The sequence below is a fragment of the Pristis pectinata genome, chromosome 41, assembly GCF_009764475.1.
Source record: "Pristis pectinata isolate sPriPec2 chromosome 41, sPriPec2.1.pri, whole genome shotgun sequence".
Taxonomy (NCBI): Eukaryota; Metazoa; Chordata; class Chondrichthyes; order Rhinopristiformes; family Pristidae; genus Pristis; species Pristis pectinata.
In genome coordinates, this window is record NC_067444.1 from 3,184,700 (window position 1) to 3,210,317 (window position 25,618).

The 25,618-nt window shown below is 43.5% G+C and overlaps 1 protein-coding gene across 1 annotated transcript in view; it reads right to left on the minus strand.

Moving 5' to 3' along the window:
- Nucleotides 1-1,475: 1,475 nt before the first annotated feature.
- Nucleotides 1,476-25,618, minus strand: part of LOC127587585 (uncharacterized) — a 30,103-nt gene continuing 5,960 nt past the window's right edge. The window contains exons 4-11 of the mRNA XM_052045995.1: nucleotides 20,928-21,221; nucleotides 13,349-13,645; nucleotides 12,887-13,183; nucleotides 12,471-12,767; nucleotides 11,206-11,511; nucleotides 8,562-8,867; nucleotides 4,234-4,320; nucleotides 1,476-1,537 (exon numbers count right to left, since the gene is read on the minus strand). Coding sequence (XP_051901955.1) covers nucleotides 1,476-1,537; nucleotides 4,234-4,320; nucleotides 8,562-8,867; nucleotides 11,206-11,511; nucleotides 12,471-12,767; nucleotides 12,887-13,183; nucleotides 13,349-13,645; nucleotides 20,928-21,221 — 1,946 coding nt within the window. The remainder of the gene's footprint in view (nucleotides 1,538-4,233; nucleotides 4,321-8,561; nucleotides 8,868-11,205; nucleotides 11,512-12,470; nucleotides 12,768-12,886; nucleotides 13,184-13,348; nucleotides 13,646-20,927; nucleotides 21,222-25,618) is intronic.

Consider the following 25,618-nt stretch of genomic DNA (forward strand, 5'->3'; position numbering starts at 1 on the left):
GGAGCGGGGAGTTTAAGGGAGATTTACGAGGCAAGTTTATTTTACACAGAGTGCCAAGTGCCTGTAACGACCCTTCAGGGATGTGGTTGAAGTAGGTGAGATAGCGACGTTTACGAGGCATTTAGACAGATAAGAAGAGATAGAAAGTAAAAGCATGTGGACCATGTGTAGGTTGACCGGATTAGGTAAGATTGACGTCATGGTCAACGCAGACATGGACGTGTTGCATTTTGGAAGGACAAATCAAGGGAGGGCACACACAGTAAATAGTAGGGCACTGAGGAGTGCGGAGGAACAAAGGGATCTGGGAGTTCAGATACATAATTCCCTGAAAGTAGATTCACAGGTAGACAGGTCCGTAAAAAAGGCTTTTAGCATCCTGGCATTTATAAACCAAAGTATTGAGTATAGGAGTTGGAATGTTTTGGTGAGGTTGTGTAAGTCATTGGTGAGAACAAATTTAGAATATTGTGTGCAGTTCTGGTCGCTGAACTACAGGAAGGATGTCAGTGAGATTGAAAGAGTGCAGAGGAGATTTACAAGAATGTTGCTGGGTCTTCAGGAGTTGAGTTACAGGGAACGATTGAGCATGTTAGCACGTTATTCTTTGGAGCGGAGAACAATGAGGGGAGATATGATAGAGCTTTACAAATTGATGAGGGGCCTAGACAGAGTTAATGCAAGTATGCTCTTTCCACCTAGATTAGGAGAGATAAGTACGAGAGGACATGGCTTTAGGGTGAGAGAGGAAAGGTTTAGGGGGAACATTAGATGGAACTTCCTCACTCAAAGAGTGGTGGGAGTGTGGAATGGGCTGCCATCTGATGTGGTAAATGCGGGCTCGCTTTTATCTTTTAAGAGTAAATTGGATAGATACATGGACGAGAGAGGTCTGGATGGGTATGGACTGGGGCAGGTAAATGGGACTAGCAGAATAATGTTTTGGCACAGACCAGAAGGGCCAAATGACCTGTTTTCTGTGCTGTAGTTTTCTATGGTTCTATGGTCAAATGGCCTGTTCCTGGGCTGCACTGTTTCATGTACTATGTTCTATGTTCAAATGCAATCAGCCAGACTTTACCGTTGTTGTGGATTCAGGTCAATATCCCCAAATAGTTCTGGTAATGATGAACCCATTTCCCTCAGCTTTAAAATTATAGACTTAGATTCAGCCAATAAATTGCAAATGCTGCTTTTCATACAACATAATTATTGCACAACTGTTATCAGAAATGGAAACGGACTCATATTAAATGGCCGTCACATTTTACATCATTTCTCGTAGATAATAGTTGGTTGAAATATTAAAGAAGATATATTCTTTGCAAAATGCTACTTATTTCATGAGATAAAATAATTAAATCTCTCACCTTTTCCTCACTGAGTCGTTTGGAGAAAAGAGAAGAAACACATCAGCAAATTTCGACAATAAACAATGTTTTTGCTAAATCTGTTAATTTCGTCGTGACGAACTATTAACGGACTGAAATGTCATTCAAATTGTCGCCAACTATGCGCGCCCGGCCGCAGTAAGCTTCTACCGAAATGAAGAACAAGTCTGGTTGACCATTGGTATCCCAGGCAGTCCTCAAAACGGAGAGGCCTCTCAACCTTGGGAAGGCCTCAAATGCATGATCTGAGCATCAGAGATTCCTGAAGGCCGTTGATAACATTGCTGTCAATGGCTTTTGGTTGTTATTTAGTGTTTCCGAGCATGGCATTTAAAATGTTCAAATAATTACGTAATTTTATACAATAAATCAAAATACAAGCTGAAAACACAGTTTAAGAAGGTAAACGTTAAAGTAACGTAAGATTGAGAAGCAACTCAATTCCGGCACTTGCGATTTTTTTCACATCGCGGTATGAAACTGAGGTGGTGTTTGCGAGGTGCAATTCGCTCCTCTCACCATTTCACTACTCCGCCAACGACTCAGCACTGAGTCCAACTAACGTGGAGCAGATAAGTCCACGGACGCGCAAAAGCCAGACGTCCTGAATCGAGGAATGAGAAGTGAAATAATTTATGTTATCAAATGGCTGTAAGTCTTTTGCCACAGGGAGCTCTGGGAACAGAGTCGTTGGAAACAATGAAGGCCGAGGTAGAGATTCCTCAAAGGGGATCGAGCTTTTTATCGAAAACATGAATGATAGAAAAATGGGGAGTTATGTGGGAGGGAAGGGTTAGATAGACAGTAGAGCAGGATAAAATGTTGGCTCAACATGGTGGGTAAAGGCCTGTAGTGTGCTGTAATATTCTATGTTCGATGTTCTATGGCGGGAATTTAGACCCATGTTTGGTCAGCGATGATTCCACGGAACAGGCTCCTGGGGTTGCATGGCCTAGTCCTGTTCGCATTTCATTCTTGTTCTTACCCTTTACTCAAGATGTAGGTCAGGGAATTAGAGGTAACCATGCAGAACCTTCGGTTCGTCTGAATGTGATTTACATTATCTATTCTAAACATAAGCTTTTCTGAAGTATATTATTTTGATCCTCAACTTGATAATATTGTATTGAAAAGTAATAGCAGATTCTTAATATACTTTGCTTGTCAAGAAAAAGAGGAAGCCTTGGTGCTTGAAATTGATGAGAGAGAAACTGAATTGGAAATCCTCTCTCTCTCGGACCCCATTGTTTACCACAGTGCCATTAATTGATTAGATGTTCGGAATTACAGCCATTTTCATAAACTATATTTGATTAATTTTAGTTTCCTACAACAATATCCAGTTTACATGCTAATATAACATTTATCTTCACATTTCTTCCCGTATAAAAAAATATGAAGGAAAACGGGAGCTACATTTATTAAGAAGAGACACATGTGATTCAGATATGAATAGGAAGTCCATCCAATTCATAACGAGTTGAAACAAATCGAAGGTAATATGCCAACAAGCACCTCGGATCCGCGCCTCCATAAAATATATTTTATGGAGAAGGTACAATAGGATCTCTTTGGGAATATCAGATAACTTCTGTAGTCTGGACAATTCGCTGCTCGAATCAGCAGTGAATTCAAATTCGTGCAAAACTCACAAAAAACAAGGTCTTATTAGGGATAGTCGGCATGGATTTGTGAGTGGGAAATCGTGTTTCATGAATTTGAGTTAATTGAAGAGACCAAGGATATAGATTAGAACAGCACGGTTGATGATGTCAACGTATAGTTAGCATGGTCCTTGACAAGGTACCGCATGGTAGGCTGGCAGATCACATAGATCTACCTGAAGATTTGATGAGATGCGGAAGATTAGATCACATGGGATCCAGACTGAGCGAGCCAATGGGATACAAACTTGGCATGACGGTCGGAGACAGAGCGTGGTGGCTGAGGGTTGATTTTCAGACTGGAAGCTTGTGAACAGCCGTGTGCCGCAGGGATCTGTGCTGTTGTTCGTTATTTATATGAACCAGTTGGATGAGAATGTAGCAGGCATGGTTAGTACGTTTGCGGATGACACTAATATTTGTGGAAAACCGGACTATGAAGATGGTTATCCCTCAACTTCCTTCCCTATGGGGAAACAGTCCCACCTCTCCAGTCGCTCCTTATAACTGAAGCCCAAAGTCCAAGCAATATCATTGTGAATCCTTTCTGCACACTATCAAAGTCAATAATCTGATTCCCACAGCGTGGCATCCAGAAGTGCACACAATACTAAGTGTGGACAAACCAATGACTGTTAACGTGGCGCCAAACTCCTGAGCTCAATACCTCAATTTGTTGAGAAGTTAACTAATATCCCGTCGCAAACCATTTATCCTTACGTGTGCACTGTACAGCGGCGCAGCTCGCAGAAACGCCGCCTCGCAACGCCAGCCACCCATATTCAATCGTGTCCTCGGTTGCTGTCTGTGTGGAGTTTGTACGTTCTCCCAGTGACCCAGAGGGGTTTCTTTGAGCTGCCTCGGTTTCCTCCCGCATCCAAAATACGATCGAGTTGGAAAGTGAATTGGCTGGTGTAAGTTGCTCTTAGTGGTGCAGGTGAGTGACGGAGGGAGGGGTGTAATTGATGAAATATGGGGTGAATGAGAATAGAATTAAGGAGGGTTTAGTGTAAACGCGTGGTCGATGGTCGGGGGGGGGACTCGATGCATCGAAGGACATGTTTCCTTGCTATATAAGTCCATGACTAAGTATTTCAAGGTATGCCCATAGATCAATAGATAGGTAGGTAGATAGACAGACAGATAGGTAGATAGATAGATAATGGATGATTGATTACCTCGATTCTTTATCGCCACAAGAAATGACACGAGGCAGATGACCACAAGTAGGAATGATCCCAGGATGTAATACCAAAATTGACCATCTAAAATTGAGACACAGTGGAGAAAGCAAAGTATTATACAATACAATCACAATATTTATACGATGTGAAAAATAACACCACAATATCAGGAAGTTTTCAAAGGCAAACTTCCACACCTACTTCCCCCACCCATGCTGACGTAGTTGGTTGACAGTCATTGACAGTCACCGTTCATGATTCCCCGCGCACTGCAGGGAGACAATATTTTTGACAATCGCGCCCGCAATTGGTCAAACAGGTCCAGGTAGTGAGTTGGCTGTTTCCCGATCGGATTGCAACCACATCTCGTTATACCTGCTGTAATCTTTCACCCCCTCGTTTATCAAACGTCTATCTACGTCAGGGTTACGTTGTTCACATACTCCCGCATCCAACATCCATTGAGGAAAGAAAGTTTCAAGGATTCAAAACTTCCTGTGGAAGTTAAAACATTTTTCCTTTGTCTTAAATAGGCGATCACTGATATTTAAATCGTAGCTTCCATTTCTACATTCCCACACAAGTGGGAATATCCTGTCTACACCACTGGATCTATCGATACCACATCGGTTTCAATTAAGTCCTTTTACACTTCTCCAAACTCCAGAAAAAATTTTCACCCTGTACAACGTTTACTCATATGGTGGATCCAAATTTGGCTCAGTTTCCTAAAGCAAAGTGTAATGTTTGCTGGCTGTGCACCTTTTCTTGACTGGTCCTGTCTCAGTTTGAAAGAATTCCGCAAATATTCTCCGAAACTAGCGGGCTGGGAAATGAGGATTGCAGACGGTAGTAATTTGCAAATCTGTTTGACAATAAGGAGAACGGACTCCAGCCTGCAATAGCTCTTGGTCGCAAAAGTCGAAAAGTGGCAAATGAAGGTTCCACCAGAAAGGTACGATGGAATGCATCTGGGGTAGTGCAACGAGTCAAGCAGTCTACAGCAAATGGCAGGGCAGTGAAAGTTTTGCTGGAGCAAATAGGTCCTGGAATATATTTCCACAGATCAAAGTTTACAGGACAGTTTAAAAACGACGGAGAAGGAAAGAAAGCGGATTATTTCGTTTGTAAGTCAAGATAGAATATGCGTTTTGGTAGTTTACACCATTTATTCCCGAACTTCAGCTACTCCACAGCTCATGCCGTACGTAGAATTCCAGCCACAGCGGAACATAAGAGCACGAGAAATAGAAGCAGAAGTCGGCCATCTGTCCCGTCGAACCTGCTCCGCCATTCAATAAAATTATGGCCGATCTGGCCGTGGTCTCAAATCCAAGTGCCTGCCTTTTCACAAAATCCCTTAAATCTACAACTATGCGAAGATCTATCTAACTGTGTCTTAAATATATTTAATGATGTAGACTTTACTGCTTCAATGGGCAGAGAATTCCACAGATTCACCACTCTGTGGAAAAAAAAAGTTTCTCCTCATCTCCGTCCTAAGTCTATTCCCCCGAATCTTGAGGCTATGTCCCCCATTTCTCGTCTCACCTACCATGGGAAACAACCTTCCTTCTTCTATCTTACCTATCCCTTTATTAATTTTGCATATTTCCGTAAGATACCCACATTTTTCTGAATTACAGCGAGAATAGTCTCAGGCGACTCAATTTCTCCTCATTGCCTAACCCCCTCATTTCCGGAATGAACCTGGTGAATGTCCTCAGAACCCTCCCAAAGCCGGTCTATCCTTCCTCAAGTACGGACACGAGAACTGTACTCAGTACTCCAGGTGTGGTCTCAGTGGTACCCTGTATAGTTGCAGCATAACCTCCCTGCTCTTAAATTCAACTTCTCTAGTAATTATGGCCAACATTCCATATGCCTTCTTGATAACCTGTTGCACCTGCAAACCACCCTTTTGAAATTCATTGTCAAGTACTCACAAGTCCCTCTGCACAACAGCATGCTGCAATAGTTCACCGTTTAAATAATAACCTGATCCTCTATTTTTCATCGCATTTGCCAACACTGTGCTCCATCTGCAAGACCATTGCCACTCCCTTAACCTATCTAAATCTCTCTGCAGATTCTGCTCATGCTCTGTACAATTTGCTTTTACACTCAGTTTAGTTTCATCAGCAAACTTAAATACGTTGCATTCAGTTCCATTTTCCAAATCGGAAATATATATCGTGAACAGTTACGGGCACAGCACCAACCCCTGCGGCACCCTGCTCACCACTGATCGCCAACCAGAGAAACACTCATTTATCCCAACTGTCTGCCTCCTATTGGTTAAACAATCCTCTGTCCATGCGAATACATTACCCCCAACTCCATGCATCTTTATCTTATGCACAAGTCTTTTGTGCGGCACTTTATCGAACGCCTTCTGGAAATCCAAGTACATAACTTTCACCTGTTCCCCTCAATCCACTGCGCTCATTATATCCTCAAAGAACTCCAGTATTTTTTTTTTCAAACAGGACCTACTCTTCCCGAATCCATGCCGTGTCTGCCTGATGGAATCCTGATGTCTCGCTGTTGCTTCCTTAATGACAGCTTCAAACATTTTCCCGACTACAGACGTGAAGCTACCTGACCCACAGTGCCTGCCTTTTGCCTACATCCTTTTTTAAAACAGTGCCGTGACATTCGCTATCTTCTAATCCGCCGGGGCCTGCCCAGAGTCCAGAGAATTTCGGCAAATTATCACAGACGCCTCTAATGTAACTTCCGCCATGTCGTTCAGTACCCTGGGATGTAACCCATCAGGTCCAGAGGACTTGTCTACCTTTCTGCCCACAAGTTTACTCATTACCTCTTTAGTGACAGCGATTGTCGACGAGAGAGTCCGAGAGTGGGCGTAGAGGAACTTTCAATAGATGGTGCCAAACAGCTTTTGAAAAAAGCTCGGAAAAACCGTTTCCTTTGTATTTAATACAGAAGGAGTGAAATCATTTGTTATCAACGAACAAATGCCTGTTTGAAATCAACACTACGCTTGATTTCCTACACATCTGTGATTTCAGGTCTCCCACTAACTACGCCGTCAACCGTAGAATAACACCGACAGCTTGTTAAATGTACCGAATTATATTTAGTCACTGATATCCCATCTCCTCTGTCCATTGCTATTAAATCACAGTCTTAACCAGTTATCACATCCACACTTCGTTTGTTCGCTATATTTCTGAACATTTTGCCTCAGTATTGTTTACACGGCCAATATTGCACTTTTTAATACATGAAGCTCGCGTCAGGATCACTGCGTTGTGTTTCCAGAAGACAATGGTTCAAAGCACCTCACGAGCATCCGCTACAATTTATAGGTTCAGAGGCATGTATTCTAAACCCTCATTCGCCAATATCACTCCCAGCCCTGAATTCCCCTTCCCTCCGCGTCCTACGGCTGACTGCTGGATTCCCACGCTCTTGTCAAATTTTGATCAAGTATTGCATTTCCGCTTCAATGGAGCATGCTCCGGTACGGTTACAATCAGAAATGTGCAAGTGGCTTCTTTTGGTGCAGGTGTGGGATGACGCTCCTTTCTCTCGACTACTCTCTCCCCCCGCCACTACTATCTTCAAAGATTTATAACGTCACATATCGATACACCAGGTGGCAACTTTCTTTGGTCTGCTCATTTCTCGGATGGACTTCACAAAGGTGTACAAGATCAGAGTAACAGATCGAGACTTATTGCCAGGTCAACAATGGCTAACATGAGGGGCCATAATTTTAAGGTGATTGGAGGAAGGTATAAAGTGGATGTCAGCGGTACGTTTCTTTTTTACAGAGAGAGTGGTGGGTGCGTGGAACGCACTGCCTGCAGAGGTTGTGAGAGCAGATACATTAGGGACATTTAAGAAACTCTTAGATGGTCATATGAGCGATAGAGAAATGCGGGGCTATGTGGGCGTGAATAGTTAGATAGATCTTAGAGCAGGATAAAATGTCGGCGCAACATTGTGGGCCGAAGGGCCTGTACTGTGCTGTAATGTTATATGTTCTAACCATATCTTACATGTCATAAAGATTACATTTGCTCGGTCATTTCTGAGTGAAGTTTCTTCGTTAAAAATTCAAATTCCAAGCTTATTTCGAAGGATTTGATGATTCGGAAAGGGAAAGGGGAAAGTTTGCTTTTACAATTAAACAAGATGTGCAGTTGCCTTGGAAATTAACGATAAATTTCATTCGCAAAGAGAACATCATTAACTGACGTACACTGCAAGTCTCTAACATTGTGTGTGGATACACAACACGGATCTCTACTTCTATATATCATTGATTATATGGACCAATTCTCCCTTACCTGACTTGGGCAACATTTGCGGATCACTTAATGCAGAAGCTATAGATCGTCCAGCCATTTGCACCTGATATTGACATGTATAATACTCTTTGCTCATTTTTAAGAGAGGTACCATTATATTGAATGCAGCGGAATGCCCCCCTTCCGTTTCTGTATGTTTGTAAGGTTGCTCTTCAGAATGGAGATATAAATAGAACTTCTCGGGAGCGTACGCATTAGGAGCTGTACAGTTTACAGTAATGTTCTGCCCCTCTTCTGTAATGGGGCCTTGTAAGTCCATCGTAATTGTCGGTTTTGGTGGACGTTCTGGGGAAAGTAATCAGAATCGGCGAATAATATGTTAAATAGACTTTGTCACAATGTCACACGAAGACCGAGATCGCGGAGAAACCAAATGCGGAACACCGGAACGAGACTGGAGTCGGGATGCTTCCTCGGTACTGAACACACAGAACAACGAACCGAAGGAATCTTGCCTCGGGACTCTTTGAGACGGAGTCCAGACACGAAAATAGGGTTTTCTAGAAGAAACCGCGAAACCGGAACTGCTCTAGACACAACAGCTCGAAGCAGCCTGGAGACGAAATATACCCAGAGATAGACCAATGATCTGGCAACTAGTGTTTGTGAAACCAGGGTTCTTATCCTAGTCTCCTGATGGAACTCAGGTGTGTGTCATTTGGCAGATAGCAGTGCATGGAAACCATGTGCTGCACAACAATGCCCCATCAATGGGGATAAGGGGCAGGATCGAGTCGGAACCATGACATAATCATAATTGGCGAATCTGCGCAAAAATAAGTATTCTGCACCATGTCAACAACTGGCTTCATTTCCTCCACGGATTCCCCAGATACGTCTATTATCATTAAGAGTCATACTTACATGAACACTATTACAGTGTTTGAGGTGAATTTTGGCAAATCTCGCTGCGTCCAAACTACTTTGAGCACGTTTGTGACCTGACGTTTGAATACTGATATTTACACGGGGGAATGGGAGTGGCAGGCATGGACTCAGTGTGAGGGAAGGGCATTGGACATGCATCTCAGTCACGAGGAAAGATTGGAATGGCTGGGTTGATTTTCCCTGGAGCAGAGGAGCTTGTGGAGGGACTTGATCAAGGATACGAAAGCTTATAGAATTATAAAGAGCATAGGTAGGAGAGACACAATCTGTATTGCCAGGCAGAGGAGTCTAAAGCGACAGCGCATGGAGATAAGGCTAGAGAGCGATTTAAAGGATATTTGGCGTGTGAGCTTTTTACACAGAAGGTAGTAGTAATCTGGAACGAGCTGCCACAGGGGTGTCGTGGAGGTGGACACAATACCACATTTTAAGAGGCATTTGGATCGGAACGTGGAAAGCAAAGGCGTATTTGGATAACGGCCTGTTGCAGGCTCGTGGGATTAACGTCGATAGCCATCACGGTGGCAGGGACGTGGTGAATTGATGGGTCCCGTGTCTGTGTTGTACGATCCTATGGTTCGATGATGCAGGCAGTTAAGAGACCCGATTATGAATTTAGGCCGTGGTCTTCCACACTATGAGCTCAAGAAAAACCCGGGCTTAATCTTCTTTCGGAGCCAAACTCCATATCTCCTGCTTCCCTTTGTGCTCAACTATTATATCGAAGATGTGGTCAGTATAAAGTTAGAAGAAGAAGGAGGTTTAGAGGTCGGCTTAGTTGGAATTTCGAATGCTTTGCATGAGAAGGTCGAAGAAGCATCTTGACAAACTCTTGGATCATCAAGGCATAGAAAGTTAAGTGCCATGTGTCAATAAACTGGAATAATGTAGTTACGTACAGTAGTAAAATGGATAGGGTGGGCTGTACCGTATACCTCTTTACTGTACGAAACTATGACTGATTAGTGCTTGAATTAGTTCAATGCTTATTTGAGTTAATAAATAGGGCGCTGTTATATTAGAAAATACTCAACATCAAAGTCAAGTTTTTATCAGACGCACAATCACACGCAAGCACCGGATCAATGAAAGAAAAACTTACAGCAGCATCACAGGCAAATAGCATCGGTACAGAAGACAGCATAGCACATCGAACAGTACAGCACAGGAACAGGCCCTTCGCCCCACGATGACTGGGATGAACACGATGCCGAATTAAAGTAAAACTGCACAGGATTCATATCCTTCCATCCCCTTTCATCACTTTCAATTGCACTAACAATGAGAGTGTTCTGCATAAATTATGCAGTGATACATCAGTGAAGCACGCCCTGATTCCCACACTGTCGGCGTCGACCATCAAGCACACATTTACCCTAATCTCATTTATTTTGATTCACCCTGAATTTCAATCAACTTCCCCAAACTTCTAACACTTCTCTGGACACTGGGCGCAATGTACAGCGGGCGGTAAACCAACCAACCGACACGTCTTTGGCAGGTTAGAGAAAACCTGAGAGATCAGAGGTAACCCATGCGGTCACATGTAGAAAGTGCAAACTCCATATCGTCGGCAGCAACGTTTGGGATTGGACTGGGTCTCTGGCTCTGCGCGTCAGGTGCTTTGCTATCTGTGCCACTGCCCAGGTAAATTAAGTTCATTTTATTTTGGACGAGATGAAGCAATGCGACAAGGAAAGATTATTGTCTGCAATGAAGGACAAAATTGCCCTACCTTTTATAGTTAAGATCAAAGGGACACTTGGCTCAGATTCAATCACTCGACCTGCGACTATTGCTTTGTATATGCACTGGTAGGATTCGACACCTGAATTCATCATCGTTGTTACGTTAAACGTTACTGTTTGTGATCCCTTCGGGACTTCAATTGCTGCGACCGGAAATCTGGGATTCAAACTGTAGATAAAAAATGTCCCCTTCGAACCCTGATCCGGCGTTTTGCAAGTTAGCGACAACAATTCTCCTCCGATATATACTGAAAAATTCCGATTCAGCGAAATCTCTGCTTTCGCTGGAGGCTCTGAAACGGGACAACAGTTACAAATTCCTTAACATACAGTTACATATCGTCCATGACCAATTTAAAGCTGCAAATCTAGACGTAACAAATAAAAACAAATATATTAGAACATTCATTCAACTCGTCAATCTGGATATTTTTCGAATGCTGTATTTCATCAGTTGTCATCGTTTCCGCAATGTGTTTGGAAGACGCAATGAGATGTGTGGATGTGCGGAGATAAAACCAAATGAAATACAAATATTTGTAAAACTTCCACTGAAGCTGAAGTTCAATGCAGTTAGAAGCTATTGATATGCTCAATGAATTAGAAAAGAAATGCGGAGGAGTGGCGCAGTTGGTGGGAGATGCTTCCTCGTTGTTCCAGTTACTGACGTTCAGTATTGACCTGGAGTGTTGTGTAATTTGCAATAACTTCCTGTGGCCGCTCGCGTTTTCTTCATTTTCCTCCCGCGTCCCAAACACCCGCTGGTTGGAAGGCTAATTGGACGCTGCAAATTGCCTGCAATGTGCAGGCGACCGGTAGAATCAGGGCAGGTGATGAGAACGTGGATAAAAAAAAGGCGACTTGGATAATCGTGGGGAATGGGTTTCCACTGTGCGCCGGTGGAGATTAGGTGGGCCGAAAGGGCGACGGTTGATGCCGTAAGGAGATTTGAAATTGCTCACTAATTTTACCGGGGCGTCCTTATCCTCAAAATCAAAGACTGGAGGGTGGAGAGCTCAAAGGAATATTTTTCTTTCTGACTTTGCACGTCGACAGACGCAAACGATGTTGGAAATTTCAGACGAGAGGGAAAGAATAGCAGGGAGGGAAAATTATTTGTGATTGCACGGCGATATAGACAGACATAATGGTAAATTCGGTGGTATCCGGGCATTTATGGCTTTCTACTCTTTTACAATTTCTGTTTCTTTGGAGAACGTAACATATAAAATGGATATGTTGTTCCACTTACTTATCACAGGAACATGCAAAGTTGTACTATTTTCTGAATCTATCAACCGCCCTGATATATTCACTTGGTAAGCGCACTTGTAGTCCTCGGGCTGATTAGCCAAGCGATCAATGATGGCCAGATTGTGCATGGCGTTGACGTGTATGCTCTCCAGCAACTGTCTGTTGTTTCCCTTGTACCAAACAAATTTTTGTGCCCCGTACGGACCTTCGGACTTGCAGGTCAGGCGGATGTTTTCGCCCTGAAGAAATGCACTGCCGGTCCAATTGACACTGATTTCCGGTTTTCTTGGTCGATCTAGTGAATGTAGAACGGACAATGTTAAACCGAGGAGAATTTCCCTTGTATTTACCCTTGCATTTGCTGCCACTTTTCTAATTAAATGCATTTCCTTTAATGCGAGGCATATCAGTTACCGATTACAGTGAAGTTGACTCTCTCGCTCTCCTCTGAATATCTCAACTGTCCCGAAACGTACGCTCCACAGACGCAGGTAAAGTAGTCCTTTCTAACCGGTGCAATTTTGAAAGTGACAATGTGACGATCCTTTCCAACGTGCGACTGATTAGCGCAACTTTCACGGCGGCTATTGTATAAATAAAATGTAGTAGCCTCGGCCTGAAAGTCGACGGTGCAGGTCAGCTGCACCAATTCGCCTTCAATAAATACTTCTGCCGTTTGATTTCGAGAAAGGATTGGCTTCGTGGGCTGATCTGAGGAGAAATAGGTGAATGTGCGGGTTAGGTGCGTTGCTTTCATAAGTAGGTGTGAAAATAATGGATGGGGTGAAAAAGATAATGAGAACAATAGAACAGAATTTCTAACGGAAGGCATCCCATTCAATCTGAGATGTGTTAGGTATGAACGTTTATACTTACTGATAACAGTTATATTAAGTGAATCACTTGGCTCTGACACCAGCCATTCTCCTGACACCAACAAGGCACATTGACAAGTGTAACATCCAGAAGCATTTACTCTCATTCGAAACATGGAGAACCGGTGATAATAGTTGGTTTCAACTGTCTGATTGAACAATTGTTCGCCGTGTTTAAGGAAGTACATCGAACCACATGAGTAGTTCACACTTGATTGACAGATAATCTCCACAGCCTCTCCTGTGATAAATTTTGCAAATTGGCTTTTCAAAATAATGTCCGGTGCCTTCGGGCGGTCTGCAGGAAATAGCGGGGAATACATTGAAAAAACATTATTGAACGCAACAACTCGGATCACAATTGATAAGCTAGTGTTGGTAACTGTACTCTGACACCTTTACGAAAATACTCCGCAGAACGGAGTGTATAGGATGCCATGATAATGCAAGGACACATTGCGGAGAAGTACATGATTAGATGCACACATTAATTCAAAGTACTGGTTTGTTTCAGGTGCACTTCGAAGCAACGATTGCAATTGGACGCAAGTTGGTCTGGAAATATGACATAGTTTCAGCATGTTTTATAATGGTAGATACCCTCAAGAATTCAAAGTACTGGTTCGCTTCAGGTGCTTTTGGAAGAAACAATTGAAATTGGGCGCCAGTTAGTCTGTAACTATAAAAAAATATTCACAGCACGTATTATAATATGAATCGTTAATTCCTGAAGGAAAATCGACCAGTGAAAAATGATGCCGTATTTTAAATTGCCTCAGGGGGATATTGTTATCTCGGTTCAATTTATACGGTGCAAATCTATCCATCCATTCAAACCATCCATTTTCCTCTTGCAAGGAATGGATTGTGAGGATGCCTCTTCCGTTAGAAAATGTTGCCTTCAGCGAAAAAGAGAACACTTCATAAATGGCAGCCCGACTGCGTCCATCTACGATGACGACCCGTCAAACAGAGATGTTCGTCCAGACGTAGAAATTCCTTGCGTAGAAATAAATTCAACAAATTCCAACAACATTGCCCGTTTAATACACGACATTCTCAACTCTGTAACCCATTTAGATCCGAGGAAAACTGGCGGATGACTGTGATAGGTGATGAGAGTAGCACTGCCAAGATCGGTGCTGCGAGCTTTGTCGTTTGCAAGAAAACACGCGGAGTCGTAGACAACGAAGACTGTAGTCTAAGGATATAGCGGGATATACAACAGCTGGAACGTTGAGCGGAGTGGTGTCAGATGCAACCTCATCTGGACAAGTGTGAGTTAATGAACTTTCGGAAGTGAAATTCTGGTGGGGCAAATAAAGTAAATGGCAGAGATCTCTGGAGTGCTGATTTGAAGAGTGAGCATGGGGTAAAACTCCATAGCTACCTGGATATGGGAACACAGGAAGATAGGGTCATGAATAAAGCATTTGGTCTGTTTGCCTTCCTTGGCCGAGGCATTGCGTCGGAGATTTGGAAGGTCATGTTGTGCATAACGTTGGGTAGATCACACTCAAATTATTGTGTACTGTTCTGATCGTTCACACGACAGGAAGGATGCGGCAGCAACAGAGAGGGTGCAGAAGAGATTCGTCTGGATATTATCTGGAATATAGGGGCGTAGTTATAAGGAAAGTTTAGACAGGCTGGGTTTATTTTGAATGGAACGCAGGAGACTAAGTGGTGATCTTAGAGATTTATAAAACTATGAAGGTCATCGGTGGGAGAGTTAGAAGCTCTTTTTTTGCCAGGACAGCGGAGCCCTAACCAGAGTGCAGAGGTTCAAGATGCGATGGGGGCATCAATCTAAGGAGTAAACTTTTCACACACAGGATGGTTGTTATCTGCAACGAGTTACCAGAGGATGTGGTGGAAGCGGATAGTATAACAACGTTTAAGAGGTATATGGAAGACAATGTGCATAGGAACTACGTAGAGAGATACGGGCCTATTGCAGCCAAATGGGAGTAACCTTGAAAGGCATCATATGGCATCGAAGTGATGGGTGAAAAGGTCTGTTTCTGTGATCTATGGCCATCTGACTCAATGATTATATAACGCAAGCAGTTACAAGGCCAGAATATGAATGTCGGGAGTGGTCATCTGTGAGATAAGCTCAAGGACCATTTGGAGAGACAAATATACCACCATCTGGAGAGGCAGAGTCTGATTCGGCACAGTCAGCACGGCGTTGTGCGTTGCAAGCTTTGTCTGACAGAACTTTTCGGTTCTTCGAGGAGGTAACCAAGAGTGTAGATGAGGGTGGAGCATTGGATCGATACGGACTTTAGTAAAGCCTTTGACAAGGTTCCTCATGGCAGATTAGTCTGCAAGGTTAAATCGCATGGGCTGCAGGGGGAATAGCAGATTGCATTCATAATTGGCTCAATGGTAGGAAGCAGAGGGTGATGGTCGAGTGATGCTTCTTGGACTGGAGGCCTGTGTCTAGATGTGTGCCACAGTAGTCGGTGCTGGGACCTTTGTCGTTTGTAATTTATATGAAGGCTTTGGATGTGAAGGTAAAGGTATGTATAGTAAGTTTGTGGGTGATACTAAAATATGCAGTGTTGTAGATGGTGTAGAAGGCTATGAACAATTACATAAGGATCTTGATCAACTAGGTATGTATCCTGAGGATTAGCAAATGGCTTTCAATCCAGATAAATGTAAGCTATTGAATTTTGGGATATCAAAACAGGGTAGAACTTATTCAATGAATTGTAGGGCATTGAGTACTGTTATAGAACAGAGAGACAGAGGAATGCAAGTGCATATTTTGCTGAAAGCGGCTTCACAGGTAGATAGGGTGGTTAATAAGGCATTTGGAACGCTGGCCTTCCTCAATCAGGGCACTTCACAGGAGTTTTGGAAGTTATGTTGCAATTAAGTAAGGTGTTGGTGAGTCTGCACTTGGAGTATTGTGCAAAGTTCTGCTTGCCCTGTTATAGGACATATATGATTAAACTTGAAAGAGTGCAGACAATAACTACCAGGATGTCGCCTGATTTGGGGGTCCTAGGTTACAGGGAGAGATTGCGTAGATTGGGACTTTATTCCCTGTAACAGAGGAGATTGAGGGGTGAACTTATAAACGTATATAAGGTCATGAGGGGCACAGGCAGGGTGAAAGCATGTTGTCTTTTTCCAAGGGAGGGGTGCTAAAAACAAGATGGCAGAGGTTTAAGATCAGAGTAGAGAGACTTTTAAATTGCTCTTTTAAATCAGAGGCGGATTCTTCATGCAAAGGGTGGTGGATATTTGGAATCAGCTGCCAGAAACAGTGGTTGAATCAGGCGCAGGAGCAACTTTTAAAAGCCATCTAGATAGGTACATGGAGAGGAGAGGTTTTGAGGGTTATGGAGCAAACGCAGGTAGATGGGACCAGCTCGTTAGGCAACACAGTCAGCATGGACGAGTTGGGCCGAAGACCCTGTTTCTATGCTCTGTGACTCTATGACTGTAAGATTTACCTATGTGTTATCTCCTTTCCGGGTTGAACTCCACACATTTGGCCTCCTTTAGTGCTGAGCATCTATTATTTTCAGTCAGGAATATACTCACAATGCTCTGAGAAAAGAAATATATTCCCAAGCAAGCAATGTTTCCTCAATTTAACCTACATATGCGGCTACCTATTTTGCAAAAGAAGTCCACAGTATCTTCAACTTTCCGAATATAAGATGCAGCACACAATACCCTAAATTATAGAATCTTCTATGCAGCAATGAAAAATGTGCAGCCAAGAAATAAAAAAAAATAAATGTTGGAAGATTTTGGAAAACAAGATTTAACTCAAAGAACGAGCAGCAACTGCATAATATCGTTAAGGGAATCATTCAAATACCGGAAGGTAGTGTCGTTTAAAGTGGTTCACGGGAATGAGCACTGGAACATGTTTACTTACCGAAGATTCGTTCTCAATATACATTTCTTCAATATTGAATTGCAAGACCACATTTTTTAGAGGTCGCTATTAACGCCAATAAACTGCATTCGTGGTTTGGAAAACATCCAGCCAGTTCCGCTGGGAAAAATCCTCACAGAATTAAGTGTTTTTTTTTTGCTGAGTGACAGACGTTAGCTCATCTATTATTACTCTGCAGGAACTAGCAAACCCCCTGGAATATTAGTTCGCTGCAACTGCCCCGAATTTCGCGGGAAGTTCATCTTGACGATCTTACGCCAGTCGGACGGAGCAGAATATTTCGGAACACATTGCCTCAGTTGCGGTTTGGCGTCGAGAAATAAGGAGGTAAGAAGTTCTGTTTCACTTTAATGTTATTCATTATTTTGTCCTTGTAACATAGCGTTAATTTTTAGTTTATCTTTAATGTCAGTATGAAAGTGATTTTGAAATCTGTGCGTAAATGATTTACACGCCTTGACAATGGGCAGCATTTGCTTCCCATGGCTGCCTCTGTAGAAACAGCCATTAGATTTGAAAGTTCCCTCCCACCCCGGCCATAATTCTCTTCTCCCCCTCACATCGGGCAGAAGATACAAAAGCCTGAATCCATGGACGACCAGGCTCAAGGACAGCTTCTATCCTGCCGTTATAAGACGACTGAAAGGTCTTTCAGTGCAATGACATGGACTGTTTACCTCACAATCGACCTCTTTATGGCCTTGCAACTTACTTTCTCCTCGCACTGCACTTCCTCTACTTTTTTGTTATTACTTTTCTTTTTACTACTTCAATGCACGGATGTGGTGAAATGATCTGTAGACGGCTTGCGAAAATACAGTTTTTCACTGTACCTTGGCGATCAACCAATTTGGATATCAGGGCACTCCGGACTCGTTCCGTATTGCACGTAAGACCAAGGTTCAGAGATCTTTGTGGCATCTGCTGTGCCCATCTCGCCAGATTGCGCAGTGTCGGCCAATGCAATGATCACGTGCATTTTAGCCGGCTCCATATTATCCAGCGGCTTTTAGCATTTGCAAAGAGCTTTGAAGGATGTGAAAATGTATCGCCCTGTTCTGAAAATGTATTGCCCTGGTCTGACGTGCCTTACACAATGTGCCTTGTTTCGTTATTCCTATTTCCGTCGGTGAAGTGAAAATTTCCATTCACAAGCGGGCCTTGATGAACGTAGCGGGCTGCCTTCAGCAAGGTCGAGCCTATTAACTTGTTATTAGCTATCAACATACAGTCAGAGGGAGGCATAGAATCATACAGCATGGGAACAGGCCCTCCGACCTAAATGGTCCATGGCGACCAAGATGTCCATCAAAGCTGGTCTCGTTTGCGAGCGTTTGTCCCATAACCTTGTAAACATTTCCTGTCCATGTCGCTGTCTAACTGTCTTTTGAACCACTTCCGCTGACAGCTCATTCCACATATTATGTACCACCCTCTATGTAAAAACCTTCTCAACCAAATGCCCATTAAAATGTCTCCCACCCACCTAAAATCTGTTTCCTCCAGTTCGTACTCCCTGCAGTCCTAAAGGATTCTTAGCAGTGCGGAGGGACAGAGGGATTTTGGGGTCAACGTGCATAGACCTCTCAAGGTTGCCGCGCAGGTCGATAAGGTTGTTAAGAAACCGTGTGGTGTGTTGGTCTTCATTTGTCGTGGAATTGATTTCAAGAGCCGCGAGGTGATGTTGCAGCTCTATATAACACTGGTTAGACACACTTGAAGTATTGCATTCAATCCTGGTCACCTCATTATAAGAAGGGCGGGGAAGCTTTAGAGAGGGTACAGAGGATATTTACCAGGATGCTGCCTAGATTGGAGAGCATGTCTTATGTGGATAGATTGAGACTTTTTCTCAGGGCGACAATGGCGAACACGAGGGGACATAACTTTAAGGCGGTTGGAGGAAGGTATAAGCGGGATTTCAGGGATAGTTTCTTTTACTCAGAGTGGGATGGGTGCGTGGAACGCACTGCCGGCAGAGGTTGTGGGGGCGGATACATCAGAGGCATTTAAGATAATTAGATAGACACATGAATGATAGAGAAATGGGGGAATATGTGGGAGGGAAGGGTTAGATATATCTTAGAGCAGGATAAAATGCCGGTACAACATTGCAGACCGAAGGGCCTGTACTGTGCTGTAATGTTCTATGTTCTATGTTCTAGGTCCCCCAACCCTGGAAAAACGACTGAGTGCATTCACCCTATCTGTGCCCCTCCAGGTTTTATACACGAAACACGGACAGTATAATTTGTTCTTCTCTATTTTGCGTGATGCCCAGTGTACATTGTCTATCAGCCACTAAGCTGCGGAGGGATGTAAAGTTAACCATGTTTTGCTGGCCTGGAATCACATAAAATTCAAACCTGTAAATGCTGGCATATTTAGAACCCATGGGAGTGTTAATGAAGAAGATTTTAGAGTTCGTGTCGAGTTAGTTTTTTATAAGTGCACGATTGTAAATTCCCTGGACGTCATGGTGAGAGTCACCCCCCGTGATTATGCCCCATGACTGGAGCTTGTTGGCATTTCGCTTAACAGACATTCGCCCTCATAAAATTCACAGATCACTGCCCATATACTTGAGATGTGGATTAACATCCTCTTTTAAAATCGAAGAGTCAACGAGTCATCGAGTCATGCAGCACGAATACATACCCTTCCGCCTAACTCGTCCACGCCGACCAAGATGTCCTTCTAAGCCAGTCCCACGTTTGATTCATATCCCTCTCAACCTTTCCCAACCATGTACCTGCCCAAGTCTCTTTTGAATGTTGTTTTTGTACCTGCCTCAACAACTTCCGCTGGAAGTTCGTTCCATATACCTACAACCTTCTGGGTGAAAAAAAACCTGCCACGCATGGTCCAAGTAAAAGTTTCCAATTTCACCTTAAACCTACGCCTTAATTTAGTTTTAATTATACAGCACGGTAACAGGCCCTTCCGGCGCCACGATTCCGCGCCGCCCATTTTAAATCCATGTCAAACTACCGGTATATCTTTGTAGAATGTGGGGGGAAACCGGAGCACCCGGAGGAAACCCACGCAGACACGGGAAGAACGTACAAACCCCTGACAGACAGCGAAGGGAATCGAACCCCGATCGCTGGAGCTGCAACAGCGTCGACTTAACCGCTACGCTACCGTGTCGCACCACATCGTTGTTGATTCCCAATCTCTTGGAAAAGACTGTGTGCATTCACGCCATCTATGCCGCTCATTGTTTTATACACCTCTTCTAGGTCACCCTAGGTCTCCTACGCTTCAAGGAATAAAAATCAAGCCCGTCCAATATCTCCCAATAACCCAGCCCCTCAAGATCTAGCAATATTCTCCTAAATATTTCCATACTACTGGCTTATAAGTTTATAGATTTTATATGAAAAAGTGCATAAATAGACACACAATATATTTTCCCATCCCCATTACCTGACACATGCACAGATGATTTTCCGTTTTGGGAAATCGCGATACGAACTCTCTCTGGGAATGCAACCCCTCCGTTACGCGTGGGGGGGGGGGAGGGGTGCCAACCCTATGCCTATATTCTCAACCAGATCACCAGAACTTAGACGAGTATTGCAGAGATCTGTCGACTTCAGTTAAAAAAAGAATTTCATCACTGTACGAATCATTGCAGCCAACGGCTTACCTATGACACGAACAAAGATAGGATCACTGCGCAGTAGTTCTCCCCACTTTCCGGAATAACGTGGAACATAACCGCACGTGTAATTTTCACTGAAATTCCCACGAATTTCAAAGGTGGCTGTACATTGTCCGTCACTGGTTCGGATTTTATCGTCATATCTCTTTTGCTCGTTTTTGTACAAATAAAACCATCCTTCTGAACACGGAGAACCAATGGTGCAGTTGATACCGATATTTTCCCCTTTAACGACTGCATCCAACCATGGATTCAAGGTGATAGTTGGCTTCTGTTGGCCTTCAAGGACAAACAAAGGTAGGAAATGATTAAAAAAACACTGGTATGATCATCAATTAATTGTCACTCCTTCGTCAGAAGTAAAATATATCCCCTTTCTGTATTAATAGAACATAGAACAATACAGCACTGGACAGGCCATTCGGCCCACGATCTTTTGCCCATCTTGATGCTAATTTATACAAAATGTCCTCTTCCTGTGTATAATCCATATCTCTCCATTTCCTTCATATTCATTTGTCCAACTAAAGCCTCTTAAACTGCCTTATTAAATTATTACACCTAGTAACCCATTCCAGGCACCTACCACACTCTGCGCAAGAAACTTGCCCCGCACGTCGACTTTGAACTTCCATCCTCTATCCGTAAAAGCATGTCCTCTGGCGTTTGCCATTTCTGCCTTGGGGAGAGGATTGTGATTGTCTACCCTGTCTGTGCCTCTCATAATTTAAAAAAACACCTCTGTCAGGTCTCTGCTCAGCCTGCGACGCTCTCAAGTTTAGAACATAGAACAATTACAGCACAATTCAGGACCTTCGGCCCACAAAGCTGTGCCGAGCATGTCTCTACACTAGAAATTACTAGGCTTACCCGTAGTCCTCTATTTTACTCAGCTCCATATACCGATCTAACAGTCTCTTGAAAGACCCTATCGTATCAGCCTCCACCACCGTTTCCGGCAGCCCATTCCACGCACTCACCACTCTCAGAGTGAGAAACTTACCCCTGACATCTCCTCTATATCTACTCCCCAGCACCTTAAACCTATGTCCTCTTGTGCCCACCATTTCAGCCCTGGGGGAAAGCCTCTGACTATCCACCCGATGAATACCTCTCATCATCTTATAAACCTCAATCTGGTCCCCCCCCCCATCCTCCGTATCTCCAAGGAGAAAAGGCCGTGTTCCCTCAACCTGCTTTCATTAGGCATGCTCCGCATTCCAGGCAGCATCCTTGTAAATCTCCTCTGCACCCTCTCTATGACTTCCTTATAGCTTATATCCACTAATCGAGGCAGCATCCTGGTACACTTCTTCTGCACTCTTACGGCAGTCTCCATATCCTCCCAATAATGGGACGACCAGAACTGCACACAATGCTTCAAGTGCGGTCTGACTAAAGTTTTGATAGCATCAGATGTGTTAAAAGAGTTTACTGCCTGCTGTGACCATAAATAGGTTTTATAGGAGTTTACTGCCTCATCTGATTGGCGATTGACTATAAACGTATTGAAATGACTTTAAGTTGTTTAATTTATTCCTGCAGGGAGGCTTTGCCTCAATTCATCAAGAGTGCATGGAAAAATCTACTTTGATCAACTGTTCTTGAATTGCCACGTTAATTCGACATATCTGTAATCTGTAAGACATACATGTTTTCTTTTTCCGTGGCATGCAATTTCATGTTCTTACTGTGCATTCACCAGAAAGCCAAATATTGGTTGGTTGTTAATGCATCTCTCATATTTCCCCCTTTCTTTAATGATACTTGTTCCAATCTTGTGCCGAACTGAATTATCCCGTACTTTACAACTGATTTTGAATTATACCTTTTCTCCAGGGAATAATACCGGAGCCTATCCGAACGTCAAGTTCTGCAGAAGCAAAGAAATCGACCTGAAAAGATGACTCTGTTTCTCTCTTCACAAATGCTGCCCGGCGTGCCGAATGTTTTCATCATTTCCTGATTCAGTTGAGGCCAGAAACGTTGACTTAATTTCTTCCTCCACAGACACTGCGTGGCTTGCCAAGTGGTTCAAGCATTCTCCGCGTTTATTTCGGAGCTGAAATATTGACTTTTTGTTTCTCCACAGGCAACGACTGACTGACTTTCTTGCATCTTGTAATTGTATATTGTATTCCCTGGCATACATCAGAACCTTGTATCATTTCGGGAGCTATCACGTCTTGTTTGCAGCTCGGTGGCATATCTGACGTATTGTAGCAAATGCATCACTTGATTTGGGCATGTGTATTTTTGACTCAACATGTAATGTAGAACATAGAACAGAACAGTGCAACGCAGAACAGGCCTTACGGCCCACAATATTGTGCCGACATAAGTTATCCCTCCTACCTACAGCATGCCCATATCCCTCTATTTTCCTCTCATTCATGTGCCAATCCAAGCCCCTCTTAAAAGCCCCCAATGAATTTGCCTCCACCGCCCTATCAGGCAACGTAATCCATGCATCAACCACTCTCTGAGTAAAAAAGATTACCCCTGACGTCTCTTCTGAACCTACCCTCTCTCACCTTAAATGCATGCCCTCTGGTATTGGATCACTCAATAATGGGAAAATATATTGCTGGTGCACCCTATGTATGCCCCTCATAATTTTATACACTTCCAGCAGATAACCCCTCAGCCTCCGCCTCTCCAGAGAAAAGAGCCCAAGTTTGTCCAGCCTCTCCATATAGCACATGTAATAAACAATATTGCTCAAGTGCTCCCTTTAGTGAAGCATCTGCCCATTTGCAGCGGATCTATTGGCATGAACTGAAGTGTTCCTCTTCTCTTCTTCACATCTTGGCATCCTTCGATTATTTGTTTCATAGTAACTCTTCTTCAATCTATCTGCTGTGCATTTCATTTGATTGAATTTTCCTTCATCTCCTCTCTGCCCACGGGCTTGATGCACCAATTCCGCTCTGCAGCCGGTAGCACCTTTCAGATTCTCAGATATGTGGCCAAGAGGCGATCACTGAATATCGATGCATATTCGAGCCTCTATTGTATCTTACCCCAGTTCTCAGGAAGGGTCCCTGACCCGAAACGTAACCTGGTTTCTCTTTCCACAGATGCCGCCTGACAGACCTGAGTTCTTCCAGTATTTCTATTGTTGTTTCCGATTCCTGCATCTACGTTTTTATTTGTTTTCTTATATTGTTGATGCAGAGAAACTCAATGGAACGGTTATCGAGCCAAATAGACCGCAATACTTTACTTCTCCTTGTGCTTTTGAACCCATTTTGGACCAAAAATTCAGCTTCAATTGCATCGTACGGACTGGTGTTCCTCTGAACAATTCCGCATGTGAACCTTCATTTGAGTTAAAAGTCCACGGACGCCACATCAAAACCGCGATCTGGAAAGCTTCCCCCGTGGTCTTCTGAAAAGAAGCAGGAACATTTCCTGCAAAATTCAGGCTTCCTTCGGAAAATATCTACCTTCTGAATAGATATATAGTTTGCGTAAGCCGCTTTCACTAATTTGTTCGGTCTTGATGTTAAACTGTCGTTTCCTCGCATTGTGTACATTGCTATTCAATCAATAATCTCTCCAGTATATGTACTGATATTGGAACATTGTGTGTGTGTGTGTGTGTGTGTGTGTGTGTGTGTGTGTGTGTGTGTGTGTGGTTGTGTATGTCTATATACATACAAAGTGGATATTGGAACATTAGAAAACAGAGGGCTGTGGCCTAGGGAGTGCATTCAGATTAGAGGGCTGTGACTAGCGTGTCCCAAAGGGATCGGTTCTGGGACACTTTTCGTGATATTTATCAATGACTTGGATGAGGGGGTGGATGGGTGTGTTAGCAAGTTTGCAGACGACACAGAGGTCGGTTGTGTTGTGGATAGTGTGGAGGGCTGTTGAAGCCAACAGACGGATATTGATAAGGTGCAGAGCTGGGCTGACAAGTGGCAGATGGAGTTAAATCAGTGGAAGTTTGAGATGGTACACTGTGGAAGGACAAACTCCAAGGCGGAGTACAAGGTTAAGGGCAGGATTCTGGGGAGAGTGGAGGAGCAGAGGGATCTGGGGGTGCATATCCACAGATCACTGAAAGTTGCCTTACAGGCGGATAGGGTAGTTAAGAAAGCTTATGGGATGTTAGCTTTCATAAGTCGTGGGATCGAGTTTAAGAGCCAAGAGGTAATGATGCAGTTCTACAAAACTCTGGTTAGACCACACTTGGAGTACTGTCTCCAGTTCTGTTCGCCTCATTATAGGAAGGATGTGGAGGCGTTGGAAAGGGTGCAGAGGAGATTTAACAGGATGCTGCCTGGATCAGAGAGTATGGATTATGAGGAGAGACTAAAGGAGCTAGGGCCTTCCTCACCGGAGAGAAGGAGGATGAGGGGAGACATGATAGAGGTATACAAAATATTTATAGGAATAGATAGAGTGGACAGCCAGCGCCTCTTTCCCAGGGCACCGATGCTCAATACAAGAGGGAACGGCTTTAAAGTAATGGGTGGGAAGTTAAAGAGAGAAATCAGAAGGAGGGTTTTCACCCAGAAAGTGGTTGGTGCATGGAATGCGCTGCCTGTGGTGGTGGTGGAGGCTGATACGATGGTGAAGTTCAAGAGATTGTTAGATAAGCATATAGAGGAGTTTAAAATAGAGGGATATATGGTAGGAAGAGGTTAGATAGTCTTCGGCGTGGTTTA